This window comes from Panthera onca, chromosome F1, assembly GCF_046562875.1.
Source record: "Panthera onca isolate mPanOnc1 chromosome F1, mPanOnc1 haplotype 2, whole genome shotgun sequence".
Taxonomy (NCBI): domain Eukaryota; kingdom Metazoa; phylum Chordata; class Mammalia; order Carnivora; family Felidae; genus Panthera; species Panthera onca.
Window position 1 is genome coordinate 69,711,141 of NC_138355.1, and position 22,122 is coordinate 69,733,262.

Below are 22,122 nucleotides of genomic sequence, written 5' to 3' on the forward strand. Positions count from 1 at the left end.
CACTTTCCTTTTTCTCTCTCTCACACAGAAACATCAACCTTGCTTATGCTGAAATGCAGCTTTATTTCCTGCTGGTTGGCAGGTACCCCATCCTGTAAGCCCAGTCCCCTGGGAAGCCCAACGGTGGGCAATGTACCCCCCCCCCCCAGGGGATGGCAAGGAGAGGGGCAGCTGAGGCACTTAGGGGCCTTCCCCGAGGCCCTGAGGGGAGAACCTGAGCCAAGGCAGGGGGGAGAGGGTCTAGTCTAGGCTGGAGTCGCCCAGGTGCTTCCCGCAAACCCCTTGAGGCACTGCCGCCTGGAGGGCAGCTGCACCCTCCCAAGTGGTCAACCGGTGATGGGGAGAGGGCAGTGCCGGGCAAGGCCTTGCTCCCTAGGGGCCTGGAGAGGGACTGGAAGGAGGGGTCAAAAGTTCCTTCCAGCGTCCCAGTAGCCTCCCCTGATGTCCTGGGGCCTTCGCCAGGTGCAGAGCTCGAGCCTGGGAAAGACACACACACTCACGCTCTCCCCTGGGCCCCTCCTCCTCGTCTCTTCTCAGAGCCTGCGCCCCGGGTGTTACTGCTCCCTGAGCCCTGGTTAAAGCACTCGTCTTGGCTCCGCTACTGTTCTCAGACATCGGCACTGAAAGGGACCCCGGGGCATCCAGCCCAGCTCCTCCTCTTTGCCTCACAGACGGGCAGTGATTACTCCAAGGTCACACAGCCAGCGACCGGCAGAGCTAGGACTAGAGCCCAGAGCTACTGTTGGCTAGTGCCCCCCACCTGCATTCCCCTGGCACTCACAGGCCTGCGGGGCACACAGGAGATCTGGGGGGGCTCCCAGCGACCATTCTCCTGGCAGCGGATCAGTGGCTGGTTGCGCTGGGTCAGCCCCTCGCGGCACCGGTAACGAAGCACGGTGTCGACTTCATAGCGCCGTCGTGGGCGGCCAAACACTTGAGCCAGGGGCAGCTCTGGCGGAGGCCCACAGGACACTGCAGGGGGGACACAGTCAAGATCTGGGAGCCCGGGTCTGCGGGTGACAGCTCCCAGAGTCGGCAGGAGGAGGAGGAGGGGGTGGGCCACAGGGTGATGCAAAAAAGAGCAGAGATTCCTGGTGGACCACCTCGTTTGTTAGACGTCCCCTTGCCCATGGCCTGGGACACGTTTCTGACTCCTCTGTAGCTTTGCGCCCTCCTTTTAATTTTGAGTTTATTTATGTATTTATTTAGAGAGTGCAGGGGAGGGGCAGAAAGAGAGGGAGAGAGAGAATCCCAAGCAGGTTCCCCACTGTCAGCTTGGAGCCCCCTGCGGGGCTGGAACTCACCAACCCTGAGATCTTGACCTGAGCGGAAATTAAGAGTCAGTGGCCTGTCCAGCGACTGAGCCACCCAGGCGCCCCGCCCCCTCCTTCTATACACCCAGCAGTGATGGATCCCCCTGGCCCCCTCCTCCCCCTTGCCCGGCCTCACCCAGACCCATCTTGCAGGTGTAGGACAGGTGGTAGTTGCAGGGCACATCACTCCATTGTCCCTGATCGTGCCACACCATGACCACGCAGTTCTCCCCGGACAGGAAGTAGCTGTCAGGCTGCCCAGGGTTCCAGTTCTCATAGAGCTGGGGGGACGGGGTGGGGGAGGCGGTGAGGGCTCCCGCACCGCAGCGGGGGGGCGGGGGGAGGGATGGACCCTAGATGGACCTAGGGATGGACCTAGGATGGACCTGAGCAGGACAAGGGGGGGGGGAGGGGGGAGCACTAGGAGAGAGGAGACAGGGGGATGGGGGGTAGGGGTCCAGGAGGAGAAAGGACAGGTCGCGGGCTTTGGCGGGGAGGGGTAATGAGAGCCAGACTGGAAGAGAGAGAAGCGCACGGAAGGGAGGCGGGGCCCTTGGAGAAGAGCGGAGAAAGGGCCAGAAAAAGGAGGGGGAGGGATGGGGTCACTGGAGGTGGAGGGCAGAAGTGCTTGGAAGAAGCGACCGAGCCAGCTAGAGGGGCGGCCGGAGCCTCTCACCAGAGGGACGCCATCTGACCACAGGAAGTCGCCTTCGATGGTCCGGTCGTTGAGCCCGATCCACTGGTACTCGCGGTATCGACCTGCGGAGGAAGCGCGGGCGGACGAAGGTGCGCAGTGAGCCCCGCTGCCAGCAGGTGGCGCCGCTCCCCGTTACCGGCGGCCCGCGCGCGCGAGTCCTTCCCGCCAGACCCACCCCGCGCTTCCCTGCTTTCCCATCGGCCCATCTGCCCGCGGACGGGTAGAAGGCAGAGGAGGGCGGAGGGGTTGGGGAGAAGAGAAGTGTCACCGGGGCCAGGAAGGGGAAACTCTGGGGGAAGAGCAGAAGTTTTCATTGAGGTCAGAGTCGGGACCCGCAGAAGGAGGCGGGGGGGGGGGGGGGGGGTGCAGTCTGGCCGATGCAGGTGTACTCCCCGCGCCAACCCCAGCCCTCTCGGCCTGAAGCCCCCCTACCCACGTGTGGAGGGAGCGAGGACAGAAAAGGGAATGAATGGATGGATGGATGGATGAAGTAAACCAAGTAATGGGTACCTGAGTTAATGAGTAAGGGAGTTAATTAATTAACACACTCACGCATGATTCATGATGAGTTAATGGGTGAGTGCGAGAGAGCAGGTGACGAGGGTCCCCTCCAGCCCCGTCCCCAGCCCACTATTGATGAAGTTCTGCTCCTCGGGCGTGCTGATGCTGGCCAGGTGCGCGCCGTACATCCGGCACTGGGTCTCGGCCTCCTCCCAGCTCCTCCGGGTAGAAAAGTGCTTGTAGCAGGCGCCCTGGAAGGCGTCCCAGCCCGGACTGCAGAAGCGGAGGCCTGGGGCGCAGAAGGGCAAGCAACTGAGGCCAGAAGGGCCAGGTCCCCTGGAGGGGACTTGAGGGGCGGGACTAAGGTGCCAAGGAGACAGGAGGGCATGAGGGGAGAGGGGGAGCCAGGAGGGGCCCTGTGCAGGGGGCCTTGATGGCTTCCTCCTCTGGGCCACAGGGACTGCCAGGGTGAGGGCTGCGGCCCCAGCCTGGGTCCCCCCAGTCCTCCACCCCAGAGAAGGGCCGTGCCCTCCTCTCTTCCCAGGAGAGAACTGGCGGGTACCGAGCACCCCTCCCACAGGGGCCGCTCGGGAAAGGCATTTCTGGTCCACTTGACAGATGAGGAAATTGGTAGGGCTCGGAGAGGTTGTGTGATTTGCCTGAAATGGAGATTCAGGACAAGGCCCGTGCCCTCCCTCCCGGCTCCAGAGCGAGCACATTGTGGCAGGGGCCAGGCTCCAGATCCGCCCCCACCCCTGCCGCTCACCACACTCACCAACATCACACAGGTCCCCCCCATAGCCAGGCAAACACAGGCAGCGGACCCCCTCCTCCTCCTCCAAGCATGTCCCACCATTGTGGCAGGGGCTGGGGACACAGTCACCTGAGAGGGGAGAGAAGTGAGGTGGGAGGAGCAGGGGAGCACAACTCTGCAGCCTCTGCCCCCCAGGAGAGGGTTCGGCGCGTCCACGGCCCCAACGCCCTTGTCCTGAGAGCTATCACAGCATCTTGAAGTCAGCCCAGCCCTCAGTTCCGGTTTCTCTCCCACCCTGACCCCCCTCACCACCTGCCACTTCGGGGTCGACTCAGCCCCGTGCTGGCCATTGCGGTGCCCCTTGGCGTGGGCCCAGTCTAACAGGGGCTGGGCGAAAGTGGCCAGAAAGGCCCTCAGGACCCCACCCCACTGAAGGGAAAGATGCTGGGCTGTCAGTCGTGAGACCTGGACTCTTGTCTGGCTCCTGGCTCTGCCGAGTGACATTGGACAGGTCACTCTAGCTCTCTGGGCCTGGAGCTTGGTTCCCCACCGCCTTGTCTTTGTGCCGGGTCCCCGCACGGTTTTGTGTGGTTTCGGTGGGGGCTGGATGAAGCGGGAGGAGAGGAGAATCGCCACAGCAACAGTGAGGGGTGGCCTGCCCTTGACTGCTTCTGGGACCCCATACTGGGGTGGGGGTGGGGGGCTAGCTCTCCCTCTTACTCTCTGGGTAGAGTCAACAACCCCAGAAGCTGATAGTGAAGAACCAATCCCCTCCCCAGGCCCCCTCTGCAGGCCAGTCAGCCTACCCCCCTCCCCAATCCATCTCTCTCCCTTCTTCTGGCACTCTCTCCTCCAGGCAGTCCTCTTAGACTGACACGCTGCCCTGAAGGCCTGCAATCTGTTGTCTGGCTGGGTCTCCTGCCTTCTCCTCAGGACTCTCTCCCTCTGGATCCTGGGGTGGGAGGCGGCTGCCCTAGACCAGGCGTGGGTGCTGGACGGGGCAGATTCCACTCCTTCCGGTCCAGGAAGAGGAAGATGGCCCCACAGACTGACAGTGCAGGGCTGGGCTCTCAGCTTGGGAGGTAAAACCACCCCTGGGCGGGACTCTTCAGACCACGCCATACCCCCAGCAGCCAAGGGCGAGGCCCACTGTGCTTCCCTCCGCCTGGTGGGGGTGAGAGCAGAGGCAGGGGGAGGAGACGCTGGAGTCGATTCCAAGAATTTTGCTGGGATGACCTCGCTGTTTGGGGTGAAATGAATCAGCTGTTCCAGCACCACCACCCTGTCACCTCTCCTCCTGCCAACAGTTTCTTCCAGGCTGGTAGCACCAGCTCCCTGGGCAAAGGGGGAGGGGAGGTGTTTTATTTAGCACCAGGCCCCGCGGAGGGCAGGAGTCCTGCAGCCCCTTCTGTTCCTCACGCTTGCCTGCACCTCTGCGTTCAGCCAGCCAGCCCTGGGGAACAGAGACTTCCACACTCGGTCCCTGGTTGTCCACCCCAGGCCAGAGGTCCCTCCCCTGAACCAGGACCGACAGAGTGGGGGCAAGGGAACTCCTCTTGAAGGAACTTTCTGCTCTTCCTTCCTCCCCCTTCTTGGGGCCAACTGCTACATGCAACCACAGAGTTCTTCACTCCTGCTGTAACAGCAGGGCCAGAGGACATCCCTCACCCACCAGGTGGGGTAACTAAGGTCCTGCAGAGACTTCCACTGATGCATCTCTTCCCACCAGACCCCCTCCTAACCCACACGGCACTGAACTCCAAGGCCAGCTGGGCAGGGAGCCAATAGTTGAAATGGGGGAGCCTGGGCGTGATGCAGGGGCCCCTAGCCAGCCCTGGACCATGCAGGAAGGGCTGTCGGTCCTGGGACTGGGCGGATCCCAGCCGTCTCCAGGGATCCCCACTGGGAAGCTCAGCCTTCCCTGAATGGGTAGGGCGGCTCTCAGACCCCAGAATCTAACTCCCCACTCCTCCCCCCACCTCTACATTCCTTCTTCCTCGCCTCCTGATTTGTGTCTTCGCCAGCATTAGGGACTTGGAGATCCTTTGGTTCAGGGAGGGTGAGACCATTCTTCCTAAGGGTATGGTGGGCTTTAGTGCAGGGGTTAGTGAAGAAGGGGGAGGCTGTGGGCAGGGGGATGCTTGTTAGATGCCGTCTCCCTGCTGAGTTGTGCTGATGGGGGGGCTGGGGTGCCCGGATGCCAGTTTGGGCCTCTGTGCTGAGATGGACTTTCTCTGTCACGAGTCTGTATGTATGGCTCTAGATGGGAGCCATCAAGATGAATCAGAAATGAATACAAGCACGTGTGTGTGTGTGCGTGCGTGCACGTGTGCGCACGCACGCACACACACCCACACCCACACACACACACATTCAGGCTGGTGGGGGTTTCTCCCCATCAGGAGTGAGGGACAACCCCTCGCAGTCCCATAGACCGATGGACAGCGACTTCAGCTTTGGACTCTCAGCAGCCGGGAAGAAAGGCAGAGGAGAGCTAAGGGGAGGACAAGGGAACAGGGAGCGATGTTAGACAGGAGGGCAGGAAAGGGCGCTGGCTGAGGATGAAAAGGAGGAGGCAGAGAGGCGTGGAGAGCAAGGGACACGGGCGAGCGAGGGAGAGACACAGCACAAAGGGAAGCATCAGAGAGCTGCCTCCAACACAAATCCAGGGAATGAAAAGGGCAGACAGCTGGGGTGCAGACAGAGGGTGCCAGAGTTTTGGTTATAAAGTGGTTTAATAGAGATTTATTTCCAAGGCTTGTTTTCCATGAAACAGTCGAAAAATACTTCACAGAAGTAGTCGCTTAAGGCTCTGTGGGGGTAAGGGCTCTCCTAGACCCCAGCAGCTGACCCCAGGCCTTCCTGACATCAGTGGGGTGTCTGAAGGGGAGGGAAGGGGGCAGTAGGGGAGGGGCCTGAGCCCCGAAGAGTAGAATAGGGACCCAGGAACCCCTATCACAAGAGGAAGGAGGGTGCTCTGTGGGGCCAGTAAGTCACCAGTGGAAAGCCAAAGGCAGGAAGGAGTCCCAGGTGGTCAGTGGTGGGGCTGGAATCACGGGGTAGGGCCATGGCACTGGGGGTCGTGAGGTGAGAAATCAGAGAGCTGGTGTCCAAGGTTGGAAACCCACAGGCAGAGGTGTACAGGAGAATGAAGACGAAGGACAGGAGAGGCCGGGGCAATGGCGGTTAAAGGATCGTGGATCATGTGACCCAGAGCTTCAGGGGGAGAAAGGGGAGGAGGAGGAAGAGGGAGGTTGAGCCTTGGGCGAAGTTACCTGATGAGGGGGCCACGGCCACTCCACCTTGGCTGGCGCTGTCAGTGGGCAGCACTGGCTGAACCCGCACTGAGGTCCCTGCTGGGACAGTTCTTCCAGAATTCTCTTCAGAGGGGGCCTCCAGTTCCCTGGCACCCTCAGGGGCCCGTGTGGCTGGAAACAGGGCAGGGGTATCCTCAGAGCTCCCCGTCTCCTCACTCTCTCCTCGAGGGACCCCAGACAGCTCAGGACCCCCGGCCTCCTCCCCCACCTCTCTCTCCCCAACCGGAGTGGGAGGTGGTGGGGAGGCCAGTTTCCCATTCGTGGGAGTGGGCAGAGTCTCAGTGGGTGGTCCAAGGACCCTGGGAGGCCTGGGAGCCTCTGGCTCTCCATCGGGAGGTGGTGAGGCACCAGGCTGTAGCACTGGCCTCGCTGGCGGTGGGGAGGCATGCAAGAATGACTCCTCTGGGGTTGGCTCAGTGGGGAGAGAGGCCTCTGGGTCTGGGCTGCTGAGCTCGCTGGGCCAGGCCCACAGGGCCTCCTCCTCTGCCTCCTCCTCTTCCTCCTCTTCATCTTCTTCCTCCAAAGCCTTGCCTTCCTCTTCTGAGGACCCCGGGGGAGGGACGATGGATTGGGTTTCGAATTCTAGACAAAGCATAGGTGGTTCAGCACCAGGGACAGCACCGGCCGAACGGAAGACGGAAACGGAGGGGAAGAAAGGCGGGGCTGGGGAGGGGGAATGGGAAGGGAGGCCCGCGGCGGGTGGGGGGAGTCCGGGAGGAGGCTGCCCCTGCTCGCCACCAGAAGACCTTCAACTTGAGCTGAACTGTCATTAGCCCGGTACAAAAACATCGTCACCGCGTCTCCCTCTCCTTGTCTTAAAATTCTCTAGTCTATTTTGGGTAGGCAAGGAGGAGGAGGGAACAAAGGAGGGAGCACCCTGCTTCCCAGACCCAGAGAGTTTGGAGTAGAATGTGCTGGAAAGGCAAGGGGTGGGAGCGTACTGGAGAGATGCCCTGCATCACCGAGATGCTGAGAAGGGTCAGGGCCGTCAGGGGGCCGTAAGCCCAGGACGGGCGGCTTCACCCCCGCTTCTCTTACTAAGGGACTCCAGTTACCGAGGAGGGTCCTAGGGGCCTCCGCCGGGTCTTCTGGAGGGGACCTTGCACCTCCCCCATCCTCCACAATGGGGACGGAGTAGATGGCTCCCCGGGACTCGCTCTCCACGGCTTCCCGCGGCAGCTGGAGCTCCTCTAGGGTCTCTGTCACTGTGACAATGGCCTCCAGCCCATCAGAGGCTGGGTCAGAGGCCTCAGGCGTGGTGGAGGGCTGGCCAGAGTCTGTGAAGAGGAAAGTGTCAGTGGGAGGTTAAACAGGTGGCTTTGCACTCAGTCACAGCCTGAAGTCGAGGGCTCTGGGTTAGACTCAGAGACCATGAAATTCTCCCAGTTCTCACTCATCTTTCCTGCGGAGGACCCATGAAGACCCAGGAAGCACTGCAGGACTTTATCACTTGTTCCTCAGGCATTAATCAAGTGCCCACTCTGTGTCATGCCAAGCATTCTTCTGGGCACTGAGGATACAGTAGAGAAAAAAGCACCAAGCCTCCTGCCCTAAGGGAGTTTATAACTTAGCTACGTAATAAACAAACACACATATAACGTTACCATATAAAGAACACTTGGGTAGAATAAGGAAACAGAACGGTGGGAAGTACTACTTTAGATACAGTGGTCAGGAAAGGCTCAGGGGAGAGAGATTCCCTTGAGAAAGGACACGGAGGCAGAAGGATGGACAGGTGGCCTCAGGACCTTGGGACACCTTGGGAGCAAGGTGTGAGGGCTCCCAGGGCTCCTGAGACTTTTGAAATGGAAGGGGCCAGGGGGCATTGCCCAGGAGAGCTGATGGCTGGAGTGCAGGAAGGACATTCAACAGTCACCACCCGAGGGTCTCAGCATCGGGGCAAGAGGACAAAGGAAGTGGTCGCCCCATCCTTCCAAAAGCTGCTCCCTTCCAACAACAGGAGCTTTCGAATGGATTACCTCGTCTTTGGAGAAGAGAGCCAAGATCAGAAAACCAATGAAGCGGCCGCGGAACTGGGCTAAGAAAAGCCCCGAGGGCTGTCTGTGCTTAGCCAGACGTGCAAGCACAGCACGTCCTGCCCCTCCCCTCCCCGCGTCACCTGCTCCAGTGAGCCTCACTCATGCCAGACAAGCAAACCTGTGTCCTTGCCTGCCTCTGTCCTCCACCTGTTCCCAACCTCTCCATCCAGCCCCTCTTTCTGTGGCTTCCTGGAACAGTGCTTGGCGCGTGATCAGTGTATAGACATGTTCATAATTACTATAATCATCATCATCCGCCTTTCGGTTGGCCTTTCCACAGGGACCTGCCTTCCTCTAGACTCCACTTCCCCACCGCTCCCTAGCCCCAGGCGGAAGATACTTGGAGATCTGTCCAATAGAAGTGATGCTTTTCTCTTAGTCTCTCTTCGTGCTGGGAGCAAGGCATCTTGTCCTCCCTCAGACTGGGGGCTCCCAGGGCAGAAGCAGGCCTTCTCCCTTCAGAGTAGGAGCTCCCTGAAGGGAGAGGCTGTGTATTCTCCCTTCATTTTTGCCTCCGGCCCTTGTCGCAGTCCCGCGGGCTCACACTTCAGGCCAGGACCCACGCACGCCATGGCACTGCCTCCCTGATTGTCAGTCACTGGGGGGTGCCTCCGGGGGTCCCAGGCATTGCCTTCCCTTCAGCCCCCAATATAAGATGTGATCAGGAAGCCATCTCTGCCCCCAACTGTCCTTGAGGACCTGCTCCCTGTGGGGGGAATTGTGTCTGTCCATCAATACTCAGTGGTTAAAGATCTGACACTCTCAAGCTGAAGGTTCTGGAATCCGCCGCCCCCCCTGCCCCGCGAGGGCTCTTGAGGGCATCAGGTTAACTGGAACAGACCATTCGTTGGGTTCAGAGAATGTCCATCATCTCTCTCCACTCATGCGCTGACCAGAAATGGAAACCTATCCAGCCGCGCGGTAGGGAAGAGGCAGCTTTGACCCTGGAGAGACAGGCGCTCCCCGGGGCCACACAACCCAAGCCAGAGGGCACAACCAGAATGAGGACCCTCGGTGCCCAGGCTCCTCCAGGCGAGCGGCAAAGACCTGAGCAAACCCGGACGAGCTGGGTGGGACCAGAGGGCTCAAGGCTGTCTGACCCACAGAGAGAGGGGGGGCGCGGCGTCTGCAGGGGGGCTGGCTCACCTCGGAAGCAGTAGACGTTGAAGCGGCTGTACTTGTTGGGGAAGCCGGTCTGGTTGGGGAAGAGGAAGAGAGTCTTGACGCCAGGCAGGCCCCCACCGCAGCGCTGGCTGGGCGTGACGATGGGGTAGCGCACGCTGCCATCGGCCAGCCAGCCGGGGCTGCAGCGGTCCAGGCCGCCATCCCAGGCTGCATACAGCTGGCCCGTGGTAGCGATCTCTGCACCCCGCTCGCGGCAGTATGCCCGTGCCTCCTCCAGCGTCAGCTTGTCTGGAGGGGCGCCCAGGAACAGCTCTCCTGGTAGGGAAGAGGGGGCCGGGTCACCAGGAAGTTGGGAGCCCCTTTGACCCTGGGCTCCTGCAGAGACCCTAGGCGGGCTTCTCTGGGCCTCAGTCTCCTCATCTGTGACATGGAGTCAAACGTCTTATTTCAAGGTCAAAGTTCGGGTAGAGCCTCAGCAGAGATGTTATTACTCAGAGGAGCCCGGCTCGACGTCCTCATTCCGCAAAGAAGGTAAGCGAGGCCCAGAGATGCTAAGAGGCAGAGACATACACAGCGGGTGGCTGCAGAGTCAAACTCAAACTCAGTCTCATCCCACCTGGCAGAGGCCCCGGCCACGGGCTTGCGTCCATGACTGTGCTTGGCGGGAGGGACACCGGTCATTTCCTTGGAAACAACCCCCCTGGATGCCCGAGTGAACACACGAGGGACGACGGGTCCAGCACAGGTCCCTGAAGGACCTACAGGCAGCACCGGAGAACGGGCTCAGGCCTGGGAACGCCTCACCCCCAATCACCATTTAGGTCTTCAGCGTAGCAGTAGACATCATAGAGGTCATCTGGGTCCACCACGCCATAGTTCCGGACCCCAGGGAAGCCATCCATGTCTCCATAACAGGCCTCCCGCGGGGTCTGGATGGGATACCTGGGAGCGAGTACAGACGCCTTCACCAGGGATGCCCTCCCCAACCCCCCCGCCGAACCACACTGCCCTCAAGGTAGCCAGCTGTCTTCCCAGTTCTGCAGGGACACCCCCCAGGGCGGGGTCCTCACCTCCCTCCTTCCCAGGAGGCAGGGAGCGCCGTGTGGCTGGCCCGAGGCAGTGGGCAGCCCCCCGCAGAGGCCGGGCCACCCGCCACCCCAGACACAACTAGAAACCCCCGGTCCGCGGCCCCAGCCCACCTCACGGTCTGGTCAGACAGCCAGCCAGCATCGCACTGCTCATAGCCCCCGAGGTAGGCGGCGTAGAGCTGCTCCGGGGTGGCGATGCGGGCTCCGATGCGGGCACAGGCCTCCTGGGCCCGGGCGAAGGAGAAAGCGTAGCGGGCAGAGCCCTCCCGGTAGAGAAAGACGACCCCTGAGGGGCAGACAGGAGCCGTGAGGCGTGGTCACCCCCACACTGGCCTCCCCTCGCCCTCCTTGCCACTCCCCTGGACACAAGGGGGGAAGTCCACATCCCGCTCACTCTACAGCACGAGGGGCTTAAGTTAAACTGGGCAGGATTTCCTCCACCTGAAGACAGAAAGGAGGTAACAGAGGCCTGTGTCTACGCACTCCTTTTCCAGCTCAGTCTGTGCCTTCCACGTATGTTTGCTTCCCCCTCAGACTGTGGGCTCCGGGGTGGGGGTGGGGGGGCGGGGAGTGCTATCCTGCCCTCCCCTCCCCCCCTCCACCCTGCCCCTCACCTTTGACCTTGACCTCCACGGCATCGCTGCTGTCGTCTATGCCGTGCTGGACCTCGCAGCGGTAGATGCCAGAGTCGTTGGGCCGCAGCTCGCTCAGCGCCAGGGAGACGTCGGTGAGTGACGCCGGGTAGGCGGGCAGCGCCACGCGGAACCGGTAGGCCTCGCTCACCTTGACGCGCAGCCCCCGCGCCACCAGCACCTCGGCCTCCCGGCCCCCGGACAGGAAGGTCCACTTGACCCGCGGGGAGCCCAGCACGGCCCGGCGGCCCGGCGGCGGCCGCAGGTAGTGAACGTGGCACGGGATGGTGAGGGCGCCGCCCAGCACGCCCTGCAGCGGCGCGTCGCCCGAGATGCGCACGCGGAAGGCCCGGTCCTCTGCGGGTGGGCGGGCGGGGCCGGCTGGGACTCAGCGCCTGGGTCCGAAGGGCCCCCCCCCCCCCCCCCCGCCCAGGTTTCCATGCGCCCCCCCACCCCCACCCCCAGAGTCCTGCATCGCCACCCCGCACCCTCTCCAGATCTGCCCCCAAAGTCTCCGGGTTGGCTCCGCCCCCAGAGTGGCCAGCGCCACCCCACGATTCCCAGGCTGCACCCCAGGCTTTCTAACCTCACCCCCTGGGTCCTCCAGTCCTCAGAGCTTCCCTCAGAGTCACCTGCAGGATTTCTCCCCCTGTCCTGCCTCCCAGCTCTATTCATCCCTCCCGCACCCTAGAGACGGGCAGCCTGGCACTCCTGCCCCTCCCCAGCCCTACCCCCAAGTTCCCCCTCCCCTCCCCTCCCCAGAGCCCACAGCTCATCCCTTCCTTATCTCCAAGTGTCCCAGGCCAGACCTTTCCCCACAGTGCCCCCCCCCCATCTTATCTCCTCCCTGGGTCCCCCAAGGCTGGAACACTTTGGTGGGACGAAAAGCGAGGCCATTCCCTTCCATAGGGGAGATGGAGGAGACAGAGACAGTGACCCTGAGTGGGGTCGCTTACCTGAGCTGTCCCCTTCCAGGGCATCAGCTGAGGCCGTGGGGCCTGGGGCCAGGGCCAGGGCTATCAGCAGGGGCAGGAACAGTGGGGCCATGCTCAGGCTGCTGGAGGGACTTGAGGAGGAGAGATGGGGTTAGACTTCAAGATGGACTTCCCCCGGCACCCGAGCACGCATATCCTGGCCCAAGAAGCCCAGCGTCCCCACCTCACTGTTAACACCCTCGTTTCCGATCCTGTCTCCCCACCAGGGATTCCTCCTCAGAACCAAGACCTGGGCGCTAGTCAACTTGCTGCAAGTTCCTTAAGCTCTCAGGGCCTTTGTTTTCTTCCTTGTAAAAGACCAGCATCATAACCACCTCGCAGGGTGTGATGAGGCTATGTGCTTTCCACCCTAGGACCCCTGTACAGATGCACAGCGGCAGGCATACAGCAGGAGCTCAATAAATGCCCCCAGCATGAGTGGTGGGTGCTGTTATACTTAACAATTCCCTCTGCTTTTCCCAGTGCCAGACTCCTTCCTCGAACCCAGAGCCTCCTCCTGCCCCAGCACCCCTCCAACATTCCCCTCCTGTCCCTTCCTCCCTGAGTACCACACCCCCCTGGCCTCTTCCAGGAGGGCCTCCTAGACTGACCCTGGGCATTGCACAACTTCTCTGTAGCCCAACCCCTCCTTGGCCTCTCCCTACCCCACCGTTACTTATAAGGAAACTCTTCTCTTTACTCCTAGCACCCTCCACCCCCTCCTTGGCTGCCTTCTCCCTTCTTCTTCCCAGCCTTCCTTTCTGCCTGGCACGGGCTTTCCCACCGGATCCCCTGGCTCAGAAACCAGCTGGGACAAAGCCCCTGTCTCTGCCAGTCTGGCTTCCATCCAGCCTCTCCCGTCCCCCCGCCCAGTCCCAGGCTGGGGGGTGGGCTAAGGGAGGGTGAGAATAAACGGGAGGGGCCATCTCCCTCTTGCTCTCTTGGCTATCAGACACTGTGAGAACCCCGAATATTCCTCTGAAGATCTCAAAGCACTTACACTCTCATAATGGAGGGATGGGGAGGGGGGGTGACATTGAGAAATGGAACCCAGAGAGGCAGAGAGGGACAGGGCTGACCCAGAGTCCCCAGCCAGGCCAAGTCAGGTACCAGCCCGATGAGCCTCCAGGAGCGAAGGCTGCAGGGCTAGTGTCCAACGTCACCCTTAAGGGCCAGGCTACACTTAGGAGAGCTTGAAGACCCCGCCATGGGGCAGGTCGACCTGCAGCAGGAGGGATGCAGGTTAGACTCCAGGCAAGACTTCCTACCGATCAGGCTCATTCCCACTCCAGGCCCACTGTTCAGCCTTCATCTTCTGTGCCCTCTCAGGCTCTGCCCTCACGCATGTCTCCCCCTTCCTGAGCCTGAGCTGCTGGGAAATGTCTCCCCCAAATCCCCCCAGGGAATCTCAAAGCCCCCCCACCACCACTGTAACCTCCATTTCTGCCACTACGGTGGGCTTCATTTCCTCACAGTCAGACTTGGGGAAGGAGTGACAGGAGCCAGATGTCCAGGGTCTCTCTCGATGGGGCCAGATCAGAGGACGCGGAGACCAGCTCTGGGCGCGGGAGCACTTGGGAGGACTGCTTTCTGGGGATGAGGGCGGACCGTTTGGCGTGAGCAGCCAGTGCCTGCCGGGTGCTGGGCAGACGGTTCGCCATCCATCTGAGTGGGCCAGGCCCTGGGCCAGGCCCCTTTCTGACGCCTTCCCTCCCCTCTCTCTGGGCTGGAGCCGGAACTGCTCACAGACCGGGTCCCAGCTCTCTGACAGGTGGCCCAGAAACCCATATATCTGGAGCCACTCTGGGACCGGCATCCTGGACCCCCCTCTCACCTCTGTTTTGAAGGTGAGGGGATAGAGGGAGAAGGTCTGAGACCGATAAAGACCTGGCCACCCCGGACCATGGAGGTGAGCCCACCCCCACCTCCGGGAACGGGGGTCACTGACCAGAGAGGCCTGGATTCTGTGGTTGTCACAATTGGCGACCTCTGCACTGTCCCCACCCCACTGCCAATCCGCCCCAAGCTTGGGCTTCAGCCCCATCCTGTGCAGCTAGGAGTCCTGAGAAAACTTAGCTATCCCCTCTTCGGGCGCCAGCCTCGGTGCGGGCATGGCCTCTGCACCCCCTCTGCTGTCCTCTGTTTCTGTCCCCGAGAGCTCAGCCATCTTCCTGTCCGTTCCCCTCTCCAGCTCATTCTTTCCTGCTCCAGCTCTGGGATTTCGGCCCTTGCCTTGAGTTTCCCAAGACCAGCCTGTGTGTGTGTGTGTGTGTGTGTGTGTGTGTGTGTGTGTGTGTGTGTTCATGCGTACACACGCCCGACACCCACCACCTCCGTGCTGAGTGGTGAGGGGGTGCTGCCCGCCTGCCCCCCTGCTGGCAGTCCAAGGTCGGCCCCATAGGAACTAGGTTCCAGTTCTCAGCGGGGTCAGCAGGAGGGAAGCTCCGAACTGTCCCCTTAGCCACGGTGTGAGCAGCAACCCGAGTGCACAATGGCGGCTGGGCGTTCGCAGGCCCCGCGGGACCAGCTAGAGAAGTCACATAAGCAGCGAGTGACAGACACTGTTAGGAACATCACTGCCCAGCCACCGCAGCTGCTCGTAGTTCAAAATCTGAAAGGTGGACGGTGCTAAGTCAGCCACGAAGACACAGGCACTGGTAATGCTCCGGGGGGTGTGGGGGGCAGTGTGTGGGGGGGGGGTCCGTGGGTAACAGTGTCCCTTGACCTCACTGCTGTTATCTGGAATAGAAATCACGCAGATACTAACAGCACTAACAAAACTGATGGCAAATCTCTGGGTCCCACTGGAAGCACGTGGGCAGAGCTATTCCAAGCAGAGAGGGACGTGAAAGGACGGGGGGTGGGGTCCCCCAGCCCAAGGCAGTGCTAGAAAGGAAAGCAGGAGTGGTAAACAGAATTCCGTCCACCTGAGCCAGGCCTCTTAAAAAGGCTTCCCGTGCACAGCCTTAACTTTGAGAAAAATGCTGTTACACCGATGAGGAACCCCAGGTTCAGGGAGGTCAACTAACTTGTCCAAGGTCACACAGCAAGTAAGTGGCAGAGTTGGGACTCCAGCTCCGGCGGGCGCCCGGACCCCCAGCTACGGCTCTGGGGAGGGGGGCCCCCAGAAGGAGGGCCGCTTCCCGGCTCCTCCCGCCGCCCGCCCGCCCCGGACAAGGTCGGAAATCTGGGCGGGGGCGCTGGCAGCGGGGCGCGCCGTAGGGAGGCGGCGGGGACCCGGGGAGGGGGGGCGTTCCCATCAGAGTCGGGGGGCCGCGGGCCGCAGGGCTGGGGCTGGCAGCAGGCGCTCGGGGGCTGGCCCGCGGCGGACCCCGGTGGGGGGTGGGGGCGGGGGGGGGCGGCGGGGTCAGCGGGCCGGGGGCGCCGGAGCCTCGGGAGGCAAGGGCGGCGGGGCTGGGGGCGCGGACCCGCCGCCTCCCCTCCAGGGTCCGGGCGGCCCGGGGGCGCTCGCGCTCACCTACCGGCAGGCGGCCGAGGGCCGGGGCTAGGGTGCGGCACCGCCAAGTTTGCCGCCTCCTCCGGGCTCTCCTCCGGGTCCACGCTCGGTCCTGCGGCTGCAGCCGACTGCGGCGGGGACTGCGCGGGCGCGAGGAGAGGCCGGGCCCGCAGGGCGCTCGGGAGAGGGCGCCGGGCCGCCGGGCGCCGCACAAAACCCCCTTTCTTCCCCCCGCCCCCGTCCCGCCTCTCCCCTCCCCTCCCCTCCCCGGGGCCGCCCCCGCCCCCTGGCCGGGGACGCGGGGGGCTCGGGCAGGTCACGCGACCCGCTGCTTCCTCTGCGTCCGTTCCCGGCGGCGGCAGCGAGAGCAAGGACGTGCGAAGTAGGACATGGTTCTGGGGAGGAGAGGCCGGGGACTTGGAGTCGGGGGGGGGGGGGGGGAGGGCAGAGGGGTGGGGAGGGAGGGCTCGCGGAGCTGGAGCAGGATGTTGCAGCGGGAGGGATGGGCGTTAGACTGCCGGCGGGACTTCCCGCGGGCAAGGGGCGAGGAGGAGGGACTCAGACCTGCACAGTAAGGGAAAGGATGACGGGAGCGTAAAAGGGGGAGGGGCGCTCATTCGGAGGCAGGAAGAGGGTGCAAACGACCACGACCAAGGCCACCTCCCTGTCGGAAGCTCTGATTGGGTCCCGTCTACGGGGTGCTCCCACTGCCTGCGCGGAGGAGGGGCTGACTTTGCAGCTGGAGGGACGGAGGTTAGACAGCAGACTCGTGGGTTAAGCCGGGCAAGTCAGGGGCTCTCTAGACGGGCTGTGGGGGAGCGACAGCACGGTGCGTGGACATACAGGTCATGCCAACCAATGTGCGAACCCCCGGCGTTGCCGGGAGCCCACAGGGCCCCCTGAGCGGGGCTGTGGCTGATGAATGTGCAGCCTGGTGCCAGGGGGTGGGCCTCGAGTGCTGCCCAGCCAGCCGTGGGGGACTCCTCGGAATACCAATGATGCCCCCTCCCCGTCTCCAGGGCCTCCTCTTTCCTCTGCTTTCCCAGGCTCTCTCTGCTCCTCCCTCTCTCTTGCCCCCTCCCTCCCGGGACTAGAAGCAGAGCCCCTGGCACGGACCGTGGGCAGGACAGCCAGATGCCTGGATTCCTTCTCCTGGACACCGGTGGTGGCACCAGGGATAGCTTGTTGGGGGGGGGGGGAGGGGTTGATCCCCATCATCTCCAGCAGCACCCCCAAAATATCCCCAGTAACGTGGGGTGCTTGCAATACGAATCAGCCTCAGGACAGGTGTCTGTCCTTCCATTAGACTGCACCCAAGTCCCTCCTTCCTGTGCTGGAATCTGGACTGTCCTCTGCTGATGCCCCAGCTGCCCCAGTCACCACCGCCTGGATTCTACGCCCAGTGCCATAGACTTGGTTCCAAAGGGCTTTCGAGAAGCTCACAAAAAACTGCTCCCTGAATCCTTGAGGATCTAAAGGTAGAATCCGGGCCCCTCCCTGGACGCCCATCTACTGTAGAGACAGGACAGGAACACCTGGGGGTGGTGGGTGGGAGGGTCCTTTAGGAAGAGAAATGACCCAGGCAGGGATGTGGGTCTGGAGAGGACAGAATAGGTGCCTGACAGAGTCTGGGGAGGGAGAGACCTCCGTTTATTCATTTCATTAAATAAATATTAACTGAATGTCCACTATGGACCACGTACCATTTTAGGACCAAGTCCTCCAGTGGAGAGGGGGGATCTGGCCTTGGGGCAGATCCGGGCAGCGCCAGGCAGCCCTAGGCTCCCTCTGCCCCCCTCAGGCCTTGCAAGCCCGAGCCGAAAGATATCCCGCCTCCCCCAGGGCAGCCTCAGCACGGGGGCACGCATCCAGCCTGTCCCCACAAGTGCCTGCTCAGCTCCACATGGGGCTTGAGTCCAGCCGGGCGGGGCCAGGCAACCAAGGGGCTGAAATTCAATCTTAGTGGTGGTTTGCCCGTAACTACAGCTCTTTGCCGCGGGGAAACCTGGCTGTGATGGAGGAAGAGAGAAAGTGACCTTTCTTGCCATCTCCCCTCATGACTAGAAGTGTGGACACACGTTTTGGTGTCTGCTGGGGGAGTCCAACCTTGACCGAGGCCAGCAGCCTCTGGGTCTGGACCAGGGCTGGTAGCAGACAGTCTGTTCCAAGAGGCAGAGCCCTGGTGGGAAACCAGACGCGGTGCGAGAACAGGCAGCCGCTGCCGAGCAGACTGATGAGGGCCAGGCCTCCGCAGGTGTGGGCACTGAGGTCAGACCCCTGGCTGGCCATCTGCGGCGGCCAGACCTCGGGATGGGCTTCGTTCCTCAAACCGTTTCCTGTTCTGAACGGGCCGCATAGTATCTATGGCACTCGGTAAAGACTACCGCCCCTGGCCACGGGTGAGCTCAGCGAAATCTAGTTCCTTTCCTTTGCTAGCCACACACGTGCATACACACACACACACACACACACACACACCCTGTAATCTGCACCGATCTACTGGCCAGGAGGTCGGCAGGCCACTCCCCTGTGGATGGGACGGAGGGCTCATCGTTATCTGAGAAAGGAGTCCTTCCTGAGGATTGCCCAGGGGAGGAGATGAAGGCCTCCCCACATTTCCAGCGCTGAAGATCTGCGCTGAAGTCTAACCAGCACCTGCTGATCAGGGGCTTTCTTCACTATCTTAACTAGCATCTTGTCCCTGGCCACACGATCCCCCCCCCCCCCCCCGGACTTCTGTCCCTTTCTGAGAAGAGGCAAGAACCAAGACCCCCTCGAGGTCTCCAAAAGGGACCCTCAGGGACCGGCTGAGAGCAGGAGGGTCGACAGAGGCAGGAGGAATTAAAGTGAGATTTCAGGGAGAACTTCCTGCCCCAGTAACAGAAGGAGAAGGTGTCAGAAGTCCTCGTACCTTCTGGACAAGGAAACACACCCAGAGGTGAAGCGACTGCCTCGGGTCACACAGCATGCGATTGGCTGACCATGGCCAAATGCAAGTCTTCTGACAGACGTCCAGGCCAGGGTTCTCGCCCAGGCCCCAGCTGTCTCTCGGGACAGAAATGGTGCAGGCAGAGAGACAGAAAGAGAGAGGGAGGGAGAGCGAGGGCAGCCCAGCTGGCCGGCCTCCCAGCCTCCTGGGCCCTGGGGACTTTTCCAGTCTCTCTGGATGAGAACAATCCATCTCCTGCCTCTCCCCCTCCCCCTCCCCTGACATCCCCTCCCCTCCCCTCCTCCCCCCCCCCCCCCCCCCCCCGGCCAATGCTGAAGCCGTGACCCAAGTTGAAGAAACAGAGCCCCCTCCCAGGTTCTTGCAGCCTGGTTCCCCCCAGTATTAGCCCCCAGCCTTCCTCAGTGGACTCCCGGCCACGGTGGCCCCTGCAGCCCCTTGGGCACCTGGCCCCACTTTCCCAGACTTGGAGGTGGGGCCCGGGCAGCTCAGTTCCTCCCCAGGCCCTGCAAGTCTTAGAGGCACCTGGGCCCTCTGCCGTGGGGACGCGGGACAGGGGCTGTGCACACGCACTCCGGACGCTGGCACAGCTGTGCTGGGAGAATGGGGGCTTTGATAACTTCTGAAAGGGGCCAGGAAGCACGGGACCCCAGCCCAGACGGGGGAGCGGCCAGCAGTGTTCTGATGGTTCCTGCAGCTGAGGGCCGGGGGGCGGGGTGCCAGGGCAGGCCGGGTGGCGAGGGGGCAGCAGTGGGACCTACAGGCTGAACAGCATCTTGGGAGAGCCCTTGAGCAGGAGCGGACAGATCTCCGCCTGGAGGGGAGCAAAGTCCTGTGTTCAGAGGGGACCACCAGACTGTTCCCCAAAGAGCAGCGGAAGGGACTGGAGAGTTGGACCCTGAGACCATCCAGAGCTCCTTCTAGAGAAAGGGGTCCCGTAGGCAGAGTCCTCGTAGCCCCTCTCCCTGCTCCTGCTGGCGAGAGATTGTTCACTTTTCTGTGGTGCTGGGGCAACGCTCGTGTCTGTGGGCCTCAGTTTCTTCACCTGTAAAATGGTAACAGCATCCTGTTTATGGTTTTGACATTGGTGCCACATAAACAATTTATACAATCAAAACATAAAAGCAGGGCACCTGGGTGGCGCAGTCAGTTAAGCATCTGACTCGTGATTTTGGCTCATGTCATGATCTCACGGTGTGTTGGGATCGAGCCCCGATCTGGGATCTGTGCTGACAGCATGGAACCTGCTTGGGATTCTCTCTCCCTCTCTCTCTGTGTGCCCCCCCCACCTGCCCCACAGTCTGTCAAAATAAATAAACTTTAAAAACACATAAAATTAAATTTGAAATAATTAAATTAATTTTGGATTAAATTAAAAGGAACACAGGGATGCAATCCCTATAAATCTGAAACAAAGTGGGGGCGCCTGGGTGGCTCAGTCGATTAAGCGTCCGACTTCAGCTCGGGTCACGATCTCGAGGTCCATGAGTTCGAGCCCCGCGTCGGTCTCTGGGCTGATGGCTCAGAGCCTGGAGCCTGCTTCCGATTCTGTGTCTCCCTCTCTCTCTGCCCCTCCCCTGTTCATGCTCTGTCTCTCTCTGTCTCAAAAATAAATAAAACGTTAAAAAAATTTAAAAAAAATCACCATTTAAAAAATAAAATAAAAACATTAAATTACATTTGAAATAATTAAATTAATTTTGGATTAAATTAAAAGGAACACAGGGATGCAATCCCTATAAATCTGAAACAAAGTGGGGGCGCCTGGGTGGCTCAGGCGGTTAAGCATCCGACTCTTGTCGGACCCAAGCTGGTTTGACTCAGGTTATGATCTCATGGTTCATGGGATCCAGTCCTGTGCTGACAGCGTGGAGCCTGCTTCGGATTCTCTCTCCTTCTTTCTGCCCCTCCCTGCCCCAAAACAAATAAATAAACTTAAAAAATAAAGAAAACAAAGTGAAACAAGTGTGCATAATTGTGCATAAAAGATGACATTGGAGGCAAAGCCACATGGGGGACTTTTCTTTCAAGTGATTATAAAACGCACCATTTTGACTATTCATCCCTCGGGACAAAAAGAACCACGAAGAAATCATAATGTTGGCATTGTTGTTTCAAAATGCATTATTTCTTTTAAGAAAGCAAATAAGTAATTATGGTAACGGTGTTCGGAACTAGGAGTTTCAGTGCGAGAAGAGGAAAGTCAAGCAAAACTGCCAATGTTTTCTGTGAATTGGAAATAACAGCATGAACTCGCGATTTGTACGGACAGCTCCCGTCTGCTGAAAAGGCTGAGCAACAGTGACCACCCAGTAACACTGCGTGGCCCCGGTGGCCAGATTGTGGTCTCTAAAGAGTACTCTCCACTCACAGGAACCAGGCCTCCTGGACGCATTCCAGTCAGGGACAGGATAGCTTGTCGTACTTGAGAATAAAGGAAGTTTTGAGACTCAGGCCAGGCTCATGTCAAAGGGACCCATGAGCCAATTTGTGAAGATTCCTGTTAGCCACGATGAAATGTCAGCTTTAAAATGAATATCGAGGGGCGCCTGGGTGGCTCAGTCGGTTAAGCGTCTGACTTCGGCTCAGGTCACGATCTCGCGGTCCGTGAGTTCGAGCCCCGCGTCGGGCTCTGTGCTGACAGCTCGGAGCCTGGAGCTTGCTTTGGATTCTGTGTCTCCCTCTCTCTCTGCCCCTCCCCTGCTCATGCTCTGTCTCTCTCTCTCTCTCTCAAAAATGAATAAACATTTTTTAAAAAATCCATGGGCACCTGGGTGGCCTCGGTCGGTTGAGCGTCCATCCGACTGTTGATTTTGGCTCAAGTCATGATCCCAGGGTCATGGGATTGAGCCCCACATCGGGCTCTGTGCTGAGCATGAAGCCTGCTTGGGATTCTCTCTCTCTCTGCCCCTCCCCTGCTTGTGTGCACCCTCTCTCACTCTAAAATAAAAAAAATTAAACATGAAATAAACAAAATAAGATCCCTGGTCACCCCTGGGCATTGATGGGGCAGCAACTCACAGTTGTGAGAATTAATAGGGTCTAGTGGGTCCTGTCAGTGTCCACCTGTGTCCCCTTACTGGCCACCCTGACAAGACAAAGGCTGCTGATTGCCCGAGGACTTTTTCTGAGCGTGCGGGTACGTTTGGTCCAAGTCATGCGTGCGTGGGAGTTGGTGCCCTGGAAACAGGCCTCAGCCAGTGACAGAGAGAGAGTTGGTAGACTAGAACCCTGGTCCCCCTCAGGTGGGGACACCGTGAGGCAAGTCCCCCCGTCCC

At 60.6% G+C, this 22,122-nt stretch overlaps 1 protein-coding gene across 8 annotated transcripts; it reads right to left on the reverse strand.

The window, feature by feature from the left end:
• Window positions 1-43: 43 nt before the first annotated feature.
• On the reverse strand, window positions 44-18,934 carry BCAN (brevican). 8 transcript variants are annotated; one of them, XM_060644635.3, is made up of 15 exons: window positions 15,923-16,146; window positions 12,625-12,748; window positions 12,423-12,532; window positions 11,449-11,823; window positions 10,946-11,120; window positions 10,561-10,688; window positions 9,768-10,061; window positions 7,638-7,859; window positions 6,541-7,164; window positions 3,287-3,394; window positions 2,642-2,800; window positions 1,990-2,072; window positions 1,450-1,594; window positions 782-972; window positions 44-477 (listed from the first exon to the last, which is right to left on the reverse strand). In XM_060644635.3, the coding sequence occupies exons 3-15, from the start codon at window positions 12,511-12,513 to the stop codon at window positions 373-375; spliced, it is 2,700 nt and encodes an 899-aa protein (XP_060500618.1). In that variant the 5' UTR covers window positions 12,514-12,532; window positions 12,625-12,748; window positions 15,923-16,146; the 3' UTR covers window positions 44-372. The 8 variants fall into 8 exon arrangements, with proteins under 8 accessions (XP_060500618.1, XP_060500617.1, XP_060500613.1 ...); XM_060644634.3 differs by lacking the exon at window positions 12,625-12,748 and adding an exon at window positions 13,914-14,026; XM_060644630.3 differs by lacking the exon at window positions 12,625-12,748 and adding an exon at window positions 13,914-14,030.
• Between the last annotated feature and the right edge of the window lie 3,188 nt (window positions 18,935-22,122).

Coding starts and splice junctions, on each gene's coding strand:
- BCAN (XM_060644637.3), bottom strand. CDS start 12,513: ATGGCCCCACTGTTCCTGCCCCTGCTGATAGCCCTGGCCCTGGCCCCA. Junction 10,062..10,560: donor CTACGCTGAAGACCTAAATG/GTGATTGGGGGT, acceptor CTTCCCTACCAG/GAGAGCTGTTCCTGGGCGCC. Junction 478..781: donor CCTGTGTGCCCCGCAGGCCT/GTGAGTGCCAGG, acceptor TGTCTTTCCCAG/GCTCGAGCTCTGCACCTGGC.